This window comes from Oryctolagus cuniculus, chromosome 18 (genome assembly GCF_964237555.1).
Source record: "Oryctolagus cuniculus chromosome 18, mOryCun1.1, whole genome shotgun sequence".
In the NCBI taxonomy this organism is placed as follows: Eukaryota; Metazoa; Chordata; class Mammalia; order Lagomorpha; family Leporidae; genus Oryctolagus; species Oryctolagus cuniculus.
Genome location: NC_091449.1, coordinates 95,536 through 110,012, shown reverse-complemented (window position 1 = coordinate 110,012; position 14,477 = coordinate 95,536). Strand labels below are relative to the sequence as shown.

Sequence of the window (14,477 nt, the reverse complement as noted above, 5' to 3'; positions counted from 1 at the left end):
GGGTGCAGGGACCCAAGGACTTGGGCCATCTTCCACTTCTTTCCCAGGCCATAACAGAGAGTTAGATTGGAAGTAGAGCAGCTAGTCCTCGAACCGGTGCCCAGATGGGATGCCAGCACTGAAGGCAGCGGCTCTACCCGCTACGCCACAGCACCAGCCCCTTGTGTGTGTGTGTGTGTGTGTGTTTTAATTTACTTACTTGAAAGTCAGAGTTACACAGAGAGAGAAGGAGAGGCAGAGAGAAAGAGAGGCCCTCCATCCGCTGGTTCACTTCCCAGTTGGCTGCAATGGCCGGAGCTGCATTGATCCATAGCCAGGAGCTGGGAGCTTCTTCCAGGTCTCCCACATGGGTGCAGGGGCCCAAGGACTTGGGCCATCTTCTACTGCTTTTCCAGGCCACAGCAGAGGGCTGGATCAGAGATGGAGCAGCCAGGACTCAAACCAACACTCATATGGCATGCTGGCACTGCAGGCGGCGGCCCTGTACAATCCAATTTTAGAACATTTCTTTCCACATTTGTCCAGGGGCAGGCGTTTGGTCTATTGATTAAAGTGCCAGTTAGGATGCCTGTGTCCCACATTGGAGTGCCTGGGTTTGGTTTCAGCTCTAGCTCCTTACTCCAGCTTTCTGTTAACACAGACCCTGGGAGACAGTAGTGATGACTCAAATAGTTGAGTTCCTGCTACCCATGTGGGAGATCTACATTGAATTTCTATTTCCCAGTTTTTGACCCAGCCCAGCTGGGCCATTGCAAGAATTAGGGGAGTGAACCAGCAGAGGCAAGATCGCTCTCTATATATTTCTGTGTCTCTGCCTTTCAAAGAAAATGAAAATAAATAAAAATTATTTAAAAATAAAATCTGGGCCGGCGCCGCGGCTCAGTAGGCTAATCCTCCGCCTTGCGGTGCCGGCACACCGGGTTCTAGTCCTGGTCGGGGTGCCAGATTCTGTCCCAGTTGCTCCTCTTCCAGGCCAGTTCTCTGCTGTGGTCAGGGAGTGCAGTGGAGGATGGCCCAAGTACTTGGGCCCTGCACCCCATGGGAGACCAGGAGAAGCACCTGGCTCCTGCCTTCAGATCAGTGTGGTGCGCCGGCCGCAGCCCGCCAACCGCGGCGGCCATTGGAGGGTGAACCAACGCCAAAAGGAAGACCTTTCTCTCTGTCTCTCTCTTTCACTGTCCACTCTGCCTGTCAAAAAACAAAAACAAAACAAAACAAATCCTACATTTAAAATTAACTTTAGGCCGGCGCCGCGGCTCACTAGGCTAATCCTCCGCCTTGCGGCGCCGGCACACCGGGTTCTAGTCCCGGTCGGGGCGCCAAATTCTGTCCTGGTTGCCCCTCTTCCAGGTCAGCTCTCTACTGTGGCCAGGGAGTGCAGTGGAGGATGGCCCAGGTGCTTGGGCCCTGCACCCCATGGGAGACCAGGATAAGTACCTGGCTCCTGCCATCGGATCAGCGCGGTGTGCCGGCCGCAGCGCACTGGCCGCGGCGGCCATTGGAGGGTGAACCAACGGCCAAAGGAAGACCTTTCTCTCTGTCTCTCTCTCTCACTGTCCACTCTGGCTGTCAAAATAAATAAATAAATAAATAAATAATTAACTTTAAAAAAAAATACCTAGGCTGGCGCCATGGCTCACTAGGCTAATCCTCTGCCTGCGGCGCTGGCACCCGCGGGTTGTAGTCCTGGTTGGGTTGCCGGATTCTGTCCCAGTTGCTCCTCTTCCAGTCCAGCTCTCTGCTGTGGCCCTGGAGTACAGTGGAGGATGGCCCAAGTGCTTGGGCCCTGCACCTGCATGGGAAACCAGGAGAAGCACCTGGCTTCTGGCTTGGGATGAGCGCGGTGTGCCAGCTGCAGTGCACCGGCCGCAGCGGCCATTGGGGGGGTGAACCAATGGAAGGAAGACCTTTCTCTGTCTCTCTCTCTCACTGTCTAACTGCCTGTCAAAAAAAAAAAAATTCCTCCACATTCTGTGTCCATTTCTACTCTCACCCCAGCCTCAGCAGCCACTGATCTGGAATCTGGGGCAGGGGGGATGCAAACCAGTGCCCATGTAGAGTGCTGGCCCCTACGTGAGGACTGATGGACGAGAGTGGACCTTGTTTCTGGCAGGACATTCCCCCTCATAGACGTGTGCATTGGTTGCCTTGTACTCTCTCCAACAGTTCCTGTAGCTCCCATGGATGGGAAATCATGTGTAAATACTTGTTGGACATCCGGCCAAGCACTGCTGGCTGGGTGGTACCCCTTGCATGTCATGTAGAATTTCAGTGTTGTTGACTCTCTTGTGGGACAGAGACAACCTGACTGTCCTTCTCACCCAAGGCAGCCATGTTGTACATTACCCACCCTCCAGGAACCTCAGTACAAACATAAACAGACAATCCTGGCCTGCATAGGGATTTCACTTCAGGTTGGAAAATGATGTTTTTCAAATTCTAGCATCTGATTATTATTATAAGCAAGAACAGTGGCCATGTGTTCCCTTGAAATACAGTTCCCTTTCAAAAAGCAGGGTGGATGCCAAGTTCTCAGAGTCAGGGGCTGGCTTAAAAGTAGCATCATATGGTGACAGATGGGAATATTTTTCTGGCTCTCTTTTATTTTTGAGAACCTTTAGGACTCATGAATAGTGTGGATTCATTATGTGTCAATGACAGTCATTGTTTCTTTCTCTCTCTCTCTTTCTCTGTTTTGATTTATTTATTTATTTGAAAGAGTTACAGAGAGTAGTAGACACAGAGAGAGAGGTCTCCCATCTTCTGGTTCACTCCCCAGATAGCTGCAATGACTGGAGCTGAGCCAATCTGAAGCACAGGAGCCAGGTGCTTCTTCCTGTCTCCCATGGGGGTGCAGGGGCCCAAGGACATGGGCCATCTTCTGCTTTCCCTTCACAGCAGGGAGCTGGATCGGAAGAGGAGCAGCCGGGACTAGAACTGGGACCCATGTGGGATGCCAGTGCCACAGGCAGAGGATTAACTTACTATGCCAGGGTGCTGGCCCAATATTCATTGATTTTTAAAGGCAGAGGTACAGAAGAGGGGAGAGACAGACTCCCAACTACTGGTTCACTTCCCAAGTGGCCACAATGGCCAGGGCTGCCAGGAGCCAGGAACTCATCAGGGTCTCCCAGATGGGTAGCAGGGACCCCAGGATGGGCCATCATCCTCTGCCTCCTAAGGCTAGCACTTAAACCTACAGTCTGATACGGGACGCAGGCATTCTAAGCGGAGTCTTAATCTGCTGTGCCAAAAAACCTGCCTTCTATGAAAAGTTTAAAAATAGAACCTTGGGCTGGCACTGTGGCTTAGGTTAAGCCTCTGCCTTCAGTGCTGGCATCCCAAAAGGGTGCTGGTTCGAGTCCCTGCTGCTCCACTTCTGATATAGCTCCCTGGTAATGTGCCTGGGAAGACAGTGGAAGATGGCCCAAGTGCTTGGGTGCCTGTACCCACATGGGAGACCCAGAGGAAGCTCCAGGTTCCAGCCATTGTGGCCATATGGGGAGTGAACCAGCGGATGGGAGACTTCTCTCCCTCCTTCTCTCTCTGTACCTCTGTCTTTTTCTTTTCTTTTAATTTTTATTTTTGACAGGCAGAGTTAGACAGTGAGAGAGAGAGAGAGAGAGAGAGAGAGGGAAAGGTCTTCCTTCCGTTGGTTCACCCCCAATGGCCACTGCAGCCCAAGGTGTGCATTAGCAGGAAATTGGATTAGAAATAGGGCTGGGATTCAAACCCAGGCACTGTGATGTAGGATGCAATATAGGATACGGGCTTCCCAAGCAGCTGCACCAAGGGCCTGTCCCCCCCGCCCCACTGAATTAGGACCATACCCTACAGTGTGACATCATCTTAATTAAAAATAAATTTATTTGAGGATGGGGGATTGAGAAAGAGATTGTTCCTATCTACTGATTTACTCTCCAAATGCTTGTAACAGCCAGTGGGGCCTACACTGGTAGCCAGAAACTTAATTACTTAAGCCATCACTGCTGCCTCCCAGGGTCCACATTAGCAGAAAGCTGGAGCCAGAGCCAGGTATTGAACCTAGGTACTCTGATGTGGGATAAGCGCATCTCGAACACTAGGTTAAATGCCTGCCCTATCTTCATTTTATTATATCTGCAAACACCTTGTTTCCAAATAAAGTCACATTCACGGATACTGGGGTTAGGACTTTAATATATCTTTTAAAATTTTTATTTTATAAATGTTTATTGATTTTAAAGGCAGAGTGACAGAGACACGGAGAGAATGATCTTCTAACCTACTGCTCCAGAATCCTGGCCCCCCAAATGTCCTTATAAAACACAGAAGACACAGAGAAAAGAATGCAGTGTGAAAACAGAGCCTGAGAGATTGGAGTGATACAGCCACAAGACTTTCTCAGAAAGTGGCTTTGGAAGTAACAACGAAGACAGGATAAAGTGATTATAGGGTATGAAATTTGAGGAAGGAAGACAGGGTGAAGGTGGCTGGCTGTGGACAGGTGCCCAACCAGGTTGCTCTACCTTCCAAGCCCTGTCTGCTAAGGCAGAAGATAGATGGTTTCCAGTGTTCTAGAACTGGGTAGAGCCTTTGTAAAGACTTAGCAATGGAAAACAGGGGAGGGTAGAGCTTCGAGGGCAGGGGGTGGGGAGAGGGAAAGCCAAGGTACATTTATGTCCTCCATATACTACTGGATGAGCTTGCTACTCGGAGAGGACCTCTGAGTGAAGAGGATTCAGCCCTGGCCTCACCCTCCTATATAACCACTGTAGCTTACTCAGTTCGATTATCCCCTGGCTTTCTTTAGGTCTGTCTGAGCCTGGCTGCCATTGATTCGCCCTTCCCCCCATTGCTGCTGGTACTTCCTGAAGCCTCATTTCCCTGTGATGCCAAGAGTGATGTAGGGCCTTGTGGTGAGGAGACAGATGTTCTACTGCCTGTTGCTGGCACTGAGTGGCACTTGCATGTATGGCTGCCTCTTACTTGAGGATGAAGGTCCTGAACACCGAGGGAGGAAGGGTGGCGTCAGCAACCATTGCAAAGCGGAGTGCATAGGCCTTGATAGGCCACAGAAACCTCCGGGAAAAGCGTGTAACAAGCAGAAGGTAGGGTGGCATGCAGGGATCCAGCCCCCAGACCCTGTTGGCACCTCCCATTATGCCTCACCTAATGGCTCCTTTGTTGCCTATTCTGCCTCAGGGTCTTTGCATTTTCCACCTGAACTGTTCTTTATTAGGTGTTTGGGGGTGGCCCCTAAGAGAGCCACTTATACACTCTTTGCCAGCACCTACTTTGACCTTCTGATCCTGATGCCTCAGTGTCTGCCCAGGGACCAAGGTGGGTGTGGGTCACCCACCCTCTACCCTGACTTTGAGGAGTAGCAGGGGGTGGGGCTGTGGAAACTGCTCCGCAAAGGACGCGCACACCTCACTCGGTTCGCAGCCAGGCACTAACTTCAGTTTCTAGGGAAGGAAGTGATCATCCCGGGCTAGGGCCGTGGGGGAGTGGTGAGAATGGAAGGGGCGTGTTCCCGCAGGGGGAGGGGTGTGCGCGGAGGTCGCCGCCGCGAAGGGGGCGGGGCTTGGATTTGGGGGGCCGCGCGCAGCATTTGGAACAAAGGCAGGGGCGGGGACAAAGTCCCGCGGCCCCCAGTCCCCGCCGGGAACAAAGGCCACACCGGCTCTAGGGCCCGACAGGGTTTTGCTGCACGTGTGAGCACCTGGGGCTGGGGTGGGAGGTGCCGTGCCTGGTTCCCCCTTTCGCCGCCCGGCTCGCCACCTTTGTGCGCTCCCGGGAGACGGCAGGGGGTGTCCACTTCTGGACGCGCCAGCCCTCGCGGCCTTCCGCCCCGTCTCAGTGGTCTGGGAACCGAGACCTCGGGATCGGAAGGCCACGGAACAGCGTGTTGGGCTCGTGCCCAGCTGTCGAGTTTTCTGTCTTGAGGGGGCGGATTCCGCTCTCCTTCCCAGCTCCTACCTCCCCTCCCCCAGACCCTGCTTCCTCCCCTCAGGATTCTTCCTCCCCCCCAACATCCCGCTTCCCCCTCAGGAATCCTCCCCCGATTCTAACCCCCTCAGACTAGACCCTCCGCAGACAGGATTCCTCCCCCCACACCCTGCTTCCCTCCTCACACAGGACCCCCTCAGGAATTCTCCCCCCACACCCTGCTTCCCTCCTCACACAGGACCCCCTCAGACCTGCTTCCCCCTCAGGAATTCTCCCCCCACACCCTGCTTCCCTCCTCACACAGGAACCCCCCCCCCCCACACACACACAGGATTCCTCCTCTGACAGGATTCATCTCAGACAGGATTGATTCCTCCTCCGACAGGACCCTCCTCAGGATTCCTCCGCAGACAGGATTCCTCCCCCGACACCCTGCTTCCCTCCTCACACAGGACCCCCTCAGGAATTCTCCCCCCACACCCTGCTTCCCTCCTCACACAGGACCCCCTCAGGAATTCTCCCCCCACACCCTGCTTCCCTCCTCACACAGGACCCCCTCAGACCTGCTTCCCCCTCAGGAATTCTCCCCCCACACCCTGCTTCCCTCCTCACACAGGACCCCCTCAGGAATTCTCCCCCCACACCCTGCTTCCCTCCTCACACAGGACCCCCTCAGACCTGCTTCCCCCTCAGGAATTCTCCCCCCACACCCTGCTTCCCTCCTCACACAGGAACACCCCCCCCCCCACAGGATTCCTCCTCTGACAGGATTCATCTCAGACAGGATTGATTCCTCCTCCGACAGGACCCTCCTCAGGATTCCTCTGCAGACAGGATTCCTCCCCCCACACCCTGCTTCCCTCCTCACACAGGACCCCCTCAGGAATTCTCCCCCCACACCCTGCTTCCATCCTCACACAGGACCCCCTCAGGAATTCTCCCCCCACACCCTGCTTCCATCCTCACACAGGACCCCCTCAGGAATTCTCCCCCCACACCCTGCTTCCCCCTCAGACAGGGCTCTCCTCAGACAGGATTCCTCCCCCTAGACCCTGCTTCAGGACCCCCCCCCCCAGACAGGACCCCCTCTGACAGGATTCATCTCAGACAGGATTGATTCCTCCTCCGACAGGACCCTCCTCAGGATTCCTCTGCAGACAGGATTCCTCCCCCCACACCCTGCTTCCCTCCTCAGACAAGACCCCCCCCCCCCAGACAGGATTCACCTGACAGGATTGATTCCTCCTCCGACAGGACCCTCCTCAGGATCCCTCCCCCCACACCCCCCACATCCTCCTCAGACAGGACCCCCCCCCCCCGACAGGATTCACCTGACAGGATTGATTCCTCCTCCGACAGGACCCTCCTCAGAATCCCTGCCCCGATTCTGCTTCCCCCCTCAGACAGGACCCCCCCCTCGATTCTGCTTCCCCCCTCAGACAGGAGCCCCCCCCGATTCTGCTTCCCCCCTCAGACAGGATCCCTCCCCCGATTCTGCTTCCCCCCTCAGACAGGACCCCCCCCTCGATTCTGCTTCCCCCCTCAGACAGGACCCCCCCCCGATTCTGCTTCCCCCCTCAGACAGGAGCCCCCCCCCCCGATTCTGCTTCCCCCCTCAGACAGGATCCCTCCCCCGATTCTGCTTCCCCCCTCAGACAGGAGCCCCCCCCCCCGATTCTGCTTCCCCCCTCAGACAGGATTCCTGCCGGCTCCCCGCCAGTCTCTCGGGATTCTTCCCAGACCCTGTCTCTCTCTGAGGATTCCGCACTTCTCAGATTCAGTTCGCCCACCTGGGACAGCTTGGAGTCAGGGCAGCGGCAGGGCAAAACACGGGAGGCTAAGCGAGATTTTATGGACTGGGGGCTTTGCAGCTTGCAATTTAAGCAAGTTTTGTTTCTCAAGTTTAACAATAAAACGTTAAAAACCCCGGAGTAAGGCTCCGCGCGCAAACCGCAGCTTTCACGTTGCTCAAGTGACGCCCCTTCGCCCCTCCCCGGGCTCAGCCTTCCCCTAGCCTTGGCCCTGCCCACTCCATCACACCCCGTCCCCTCTCCGGGTCAGCGGGTGCCGCAGCGGCCGAAGACAACCGCACGCCGGGAGAGGGGCGGGGACTGAGGCGGAGGTCGCCCCGCACCGGCTCCAGGGCGTTCCGGAGGCGGAGTCCGGGGCGGGGGGCGGGGCGGGTCACGTTTGTAGGACTCGAGGCCACGCCCCACGGCGAATCAGGGCTCGACTGTGACGTCACAGAGCCCTGCCCCTCACCTCACTAGCCGGCCGAGGTGAGGTTGGCGGTGGTGGGAGGGCCCGGCGCGGGCGCGTGCGTACTCCTGGCCTCGCCCGCGGCGACCGGCCAGGTCCCGCCCCCGGGCGTGCGGCTCCGAACGCGCGTGCGCGGCGGCGTCGGCGCCAGTTATTTCTGTCCCGCCCCCAGGCCGCGGCTCTTTCTGAGAGCGGGCGCGCGGGCAGGCGGTTGTTCGCGTGGCGCGTGGCTCGGGTCGCGGCGGCGGCTGGTTTAAGCGCGGGTGCTGCAGCGGGAAGGCGAGGAAGCAGCAGCCCGCAGTGCCTCGGTATCGCCCCGCGCGCGGCGGGCAGCGGCCCAGGAGACGCGTGGCAGCGCTTGGTCTCGCGGCGGCGGCGGCCCAGCCGTTGGCGGCGAGCGCGTCTGCGCCTGCGCGGCGGGCCCCGCGCCCCTCCTCCCCCCTGGGCGCCCCCGGCGGCGTGTGAATGGCGGCTTCGGCGGCGGCGGCGGCGGCGGCCTCGGCGGCGGCGGCCTCGGCCGCGTCGGGCAGCCCAGGCGCGGGCGAGAGTTCGGCGGGCGGCGAGAAGCGCGCCACCGCCTCTTCGGCCTCGGCGTCAGCTTCGGCCTCGGCCTCGTCGCCCGCGGGGGGCGGCGGGGAGGCGCTGGAGCTGCTGGAGCACTGCGGCGTCTGCCGGGAGCGCCTGCGGCCGGAGAGGGAACCACGCCTGCTGCCCTGCCTGCACTCGGCCTGCAGCGCCTGCCTCGGGCCCGCAGCGCCCGGCGCCGCCAACAGCTCTGGAGATGGCGGCGCGGCGGGCGACGGCGCCGGTGAGTACGTAGTGGCTGGGGGCGCCCCTCCCCCTCCCCGCCGCCCTTTATCCCGACTCTGGGAGATGAGGGGGACCGCCAGGCCCCGGATAGGGCTTGAGGAATGGGTTCTGGGCCCTCCGTGGAAGACCCATTGTGGGTTTCGCGGAGGCTTAGCTTGGAGAGAATAACGCACAGGGAGGGAAGGATGAGCGCAACCTGGATGTGGGCCGGCGGTGGTCTCACGTCCCGTCTCCCAACAGTGGTGGACTGTCCTGTGTGCAAGCAGCAGTGCTTCTCCAAAGACATCGTGGAGAATTACTTTATGCGCGATAGCGGCAGCAAGGCTGCCTCCGACGCCCAAGATGCAAACCAGGTACGTCCTGTCCCAGCCCAGTAGGTTTCTGGCCATGGGGAGGGGGCAGAGCCGTGGAGGAGCCTGGACCAACTCTAGGCATTATCCTCGACATTTCTCAAGGCTCTGGGGTGGGTCGAGGTATCCACATGAACGTGGGTTTGTATTTTCTGCGTTGCAAATGCAGATCTGTCAGGCTTTATTGGATTGGTCTGACCCTACCTTTTCCTGACAGTGCTGCACTAGCTGTGAGGATAATGCCCCAGCCACCAGCTATTGCGTGGAGTGTTCCGAGCCACTGTGTGAGACATGCGTGGAGGCACACCAGCGGGTGAAGTACACCAAGGACCACACCGTGCGCTCCACTGGTGCGTGAGGCGGCGCTGCCTTCCTATGTGTGCTTTCAGCTGCTTGTAGTGCTGATTCCGTTTGGTGGGCAGGTCTTAAGATGGTTTTCTGAGTTGCAAACACCAGGACTCCAAAGCATGGATGCTGGGGAGAGTTAAGGCCGCAGGCTGGGAAGTCACATGCTGTAGTTGTACAGAGGGTTTGAGGACTTCTCAGGGAAATGCAGTGGGGGGCATGAGTCCCAGTAGTGGAGACTTCAGGGTACATAGACAGGGAAAGGTAAGGGAGAGGGGTGCTATGAATTTGGGGCTCTGGCACCTGGCTTGAGAGTGTTGGGAAAAGGGAGGCTTCCAGGATAGGGCAGCATGATAAGCTGCTCTGGGCCCTTGGGCTGTCAGTGCTGGTGAGACCTGTAAATGTTCTAGCTGTGAATACGCAGTTTAGACTTCCTGAACGTTTTCTGGGTATCTGTTGGCTTTGATATGGAAAGGAGCTTGAGAATCTCCTGAATCTGGCCAAGGTTTTGGCCCAGAACCCTCCCATGAGGAATATTTTGGTGGTGGTACTAAGGTTCCTTCAAGCCCAGAGAATAGCACTTCAGGAAGATGGGGCGTAGAGGTGCTGGCTTTAGGGCCTGAGAAAGCAGGCGGGATGGGGTGGGGTCTGCAGGGATTCTAGATTCCGGAGGTTCTAGGCTAAGGTTAGGGTGAGGGAATGGGCGCATGTCAGTTGGGGAAGCCAATTTCTGGCTGAGCCGTGTTCCGATGTGAGACATCTTGTCTTTTTGATTAGCTCTGGGGAGGAAAGGGACCCACGTGCCTGTTGAGGTTTATTAGCGACAGGGAGCTGAGTGGGGCGGGTGGTTTGTGTGTGTCGCTGGAACATGCCTGTCTGTAAAAGTTCCCATGAGAGGGAACAGTGGTGGGGATGGAATTCCCACTTTGAAGTTAGAATAACATCTTCATCTTTGCCTGATTGGGGCAGAGGGTTCTGGGAGCAAGGACCCGGGGCTCTCGAGGTGCTACCAGTACATGGCCTAGGGTCCCAGGACAGGTGGGAAGTGAGGCCTCAAGCTCTGACTGCTACCTGAGGTGCTCAAGAGCAAGGTCCAGCCTCCTGGTTTCTACTCTGCAGGGCCGGCTAAGTCTCGGGATGGTGAGCGTACTGTCTATTGCAATGTGCACAAGCATGAGCCCCTCGTGCTGTTCTGTGAGAGCTGCGACACTCTGACTTGTCGGGACTGCCAACTCAACGCTCACAAGGACCACCAGTGAGTCCCAGGGCACAGTAGGGGGTGCTCCCCTTCCCCAGGTTCAGCACCCAACCTCTCTGGTTGTTCTCAGGTACCAGTTCCTGGAGGATGCAGTGAGGAACCAGCGCAAGCTCCTGGCCTCATTGGTGAAGCGCCTTGGGGACAAACATGCAACGTTGCAGAAGAGCACCAAGGAGGTTCGCAGCTCGTAAGTGTGGGTGCCAAGACTGAGGGGTTCTCTCGGCGAGACCCTGCCTGCCCTGACCTGCCTTTTCTCCTAGGATCCGCCAGGTGTCTGATGTACAGAAGCGTGTGCAGGTGGATGTCAAAATGGCCATCTTGCAGATCATGAAGGAGCTGAACAAGCGGGGCCGTGTGTTGGTCAACGACGCCCAGGTAATCCTCGTGTGGGTGGGAGGGTCCTTGGGTAGCCGCTGCTGGCTGCTGGTGCCATGCAGAGTGGGCAGGGATCCCAGTGTCTGTCTTACTGCCCTGCTGACCTTTTCCATCTGCAGAAGGTGACTGAGGGTCAGCAGGAGCGTCTGGAGCGTCAGCACTGGACCATGACTAAGATCCAGAAGCACCAGGAGCACATCCTGCGCTTTGCCTCTTGGGCTCTGGAGAGTGACAACAACACAGCCCTGTTGCTCTCTAAGAAGCTGGTATGTGTTGGTGGGTTCACAGGTGGGAACCCCAACACCCTCTAGCCCTGTTCATTTCCCATGTTGCTTCATGCCCCTTCCCGCTTGCCCCACCAGATCTACTTCCAGTTGCACCGGGCCCTCAAGATGATTGTGGATCCCGTGGAGCCACATGGCGAGATGAAGTTTCAGTGGGACCTCAATGCCTGGACCAAGAGTGCTGAGGCCTTTGGTGGGTCCCCGTTTTTTGTCCCTGTTCTACTTTGTCGCCACCCTAATGGTACACCTACATAGTCTCTTCTTGCAGGCAAGATCGTGGCAGAGCGTCCTGGTACCAACTCTACAGGCCCTGCACCCATGGCACCTCCGAGGGCCCCAGGGCCCCTGAGCAAGCAGGGCTCTGGCAGTAGCCAGGTGAGCGGGGGAATGGACCCAGGGAGGGGAAGTGCACGGAGTCGCATGCTGTACCTGCCCCACTGAGGTCCCCATGCTCTGTTCTGTGTACAGCCCATGGAGGTGCAGGAAAGCTATGGCTTTGGGTCAGGTGAGTGAGTCTGCCTGGTGGGTGGGAGAGCCCAGTGCCCTGGCTACACATCAGCCGTTCATCCGTCTTTTTCCATCTCTTGAGCAGATGATCCCTACTCAAGTGCGGAGCCTCATGTGTCAGGTGTGAAGCGGTGAGTGTGAGTTCTCTGTGGTGGTAGATGGGAAAGAATGAGAGTAAAGGGAGCTCACGCCAGTATGCACTTACAGGTCCCGCTCAGGTGAGGGTGAGGTGAGCGGCCTCATGCGCAAGGTGCCACGGGTCAGCCTAGAACGTCTGGACCTGGACCTCACAGCTGATAGCCAGCCGCCTGTCTTCAAGGTGTTTCCAGGCAGCACCACTGAGGACTATAATCTCATCGTTATTGAACGTGGTGCTGCTGCTGCAGCAGCTGGGCAGCCTGGGACTGCACCTCCAGGAACTCCTGGTGCACCACCACTCCCTGGCATGGCTATTGTCAAGGTGAGTGTGTCCCCAAGGGCTGTGGCTGGAGGATGATACCTGTCACCCTCGTGTCTGTACCTTACGGAACATTTGACCACTTTGCAGGAGGAGGAAACAGAGGCTGCTATTGGAGCACCTCCTGCTGCCACTGAGGGCCCGGAGACCAAGCCTGTGCTGATGGCTCTGGCAGAAGGCCCTGGCACTGAGGGCCCCCGCCTGGCCTCACCCAGTGGCAGCACCAGCTCAGGCTTGGAGGTGGTGGCTCCTGAGGGCACCTCAGCCCCATCTGGTGGCCCGGGCACCCTGGATGATAGTGCTACCATCTGCCGTGTCTGCCAGAAGCCAGGTGACCTGGTCATGTGCAACCAGTGCGAGTTTTGCTTCCATCTGGATTGCCACCTGCCTGCCCTGCAGGATGTGCCAGGGTGCGTGTGGGGCTGGGCAGGGTGCAGAGGGCTGGGCAGGTTCCTGTGCAGCGCCTCATTCTTTTCACCCTAGGGAGGAGTGGAGCTGTTCGCTCTGTCATGTGCTCCCTGATCTGAAGGAGGAGGATGGCAGCCTCAGCCTGGATGGCGCAGACAGCACTGGCGTGGTGGCGAAGCTCTCGCCAGCCAATCAGCGGGTGAGGACTGCGGCTGCTCGGGTGTGGTTACCCAGAGACTGTGACCTTCCCATCCCATGCAGCTGACATTCTCCCTCATATACTGTCTGTAGAAATGTGAGCGAGTCCTGCTGGCCCTGTTCTGCCACGAACCCTGTCGTCCCTTGCATCAGCTGGCTACTGACTCTACCTTCTCCCTGGTGAGCCCTATAAAGGGGTGGGGTGGCTGGAAAGATGGGGACTGTTGTTTCTCATCTTAACCGCGTGTGGTCTTCCTACAGGACCAGCCTGGTGGCACCCTGGACCTGACACTGATCCGTGCACGTCTCCAGGAGAAGTTGTCGCCCCCCTACAGCTCCCCGCAGGAATTTGCCCAGGATGTGGGCCGCATGTTCAAGCAATTCAACAAGTTGACTGAGGTGAGCTCATGGAATGGGGGTGCAGGGGTTGAGGGAGGTGAAGAGCCAGAACCCAACCATTCATTGTACCCTTGCCTGGCCCAGGACAAGGCGGACGTGCAGTCCATCATCGGCCTGCAGCGCTTCTTCGAGACACGCATGAACGAGGCCTTTGGTGATACCAAGTTCTCTGCTGTGCTGGTGGAGCCTCCGCCACTGAGCCTGCCTGGTGCTGGCCTGAGTTCCCAGGATCTGTCTGGCCCTGGTGATGGCCCCTGAGCCTGGGACCCATCCCCCCCCCGCCGTGGCCTGCCCAGTGTGGCTCTCTGTTCTCTATCCTTTACCCTCTGCCCACCCCCACGCCCCCACCCCTGGTGGCCTGATTCCTTCTCCCTGGTGGCCCCATTCCCTAGCCCCTCACGATAATGGTTTTTACTTCTGTGGATTTAATAAAAACTACACCAGTTCCTCAGGCCTTGCTGGTGGGGGACCATGGTCCTGGGGCCTGGTTGCTTCATCTCTTAACCCTAACCCATCAGTTAACCTTGTCCCCAGTCTGAACTCACCTGGGTGCTCGTGGTTGGGAAGAGCATCTTTCTTGGACCTGGTGTTGGGAGGGTCACAGGGTAAAAGGAGCAGGGACGGGAGGCCTGTTTTCTGTCAAGGGCCTTTGGGATGTTTATATCATTTACAAGCCATTACAAAATTATCAAAAATTGGCCCGCTATTGACCAAATGATTCTGTGGGCCTTATGCAACCTGTGGGTGGGTAGATCTGGGCTTACCTGCAGCGTTGGCTGCATTGCACACCTCATGCATGTTTCCTGGGTGTTTTTTGGGCTTTAGCTACTGTTTACCAGCAGGGGTACCACAGTGCGTTCGGTATTCTGAGGCTGGGTAAGTTACTAGGCCAAATG

The 14,477-nt window shown here is 57.4% G+C and overlaps 1 protein-coding gene across 1 annotated transcript; it reads left to right on the top strand.

Annotated features, from left to right (window-relative positions):
* Window positions 1-8,252: 8,252 nt before the first annotated feature.
* Window positions 8,253-14,028, top strand: TRIM28 (tripartite motif containing 28). The gene is made up of 17 exons (XM_070063330.1): window positions 8,253-8,998; window positions 9,241-9,353; window positions 9,568-9,700; window positions 10,815-10,950; window positions 11,024-11,140; window positions 11,214-11,328; window positions 11,448-11,594; window positions 11,691-11,805; window positions 11,881-11,987; window positions 12,081-12,117; window positions 12,205-12,250; window positions 12,327-12,579; window positions 12,667-12,986; window positions 13,060-13,183; window positions 13,276-13,362; window positions 13,444-13,581; window positions 13,666-14,028. The coding sequence occupies exons 1-17, from the start codon at window positions 8,656-8,658 to the stop codon at window positions 13,837-13,839; spliced, it is 2,505 nt and encodes an 834-aa protein (XP_069919431.1). The 5' UTR covers window positions 8,253-8,655; the 3' UTR covers window positions 13,840-14,028.
* Window positions 14,029-14,477: the final 449 nt, after the last annotated feature.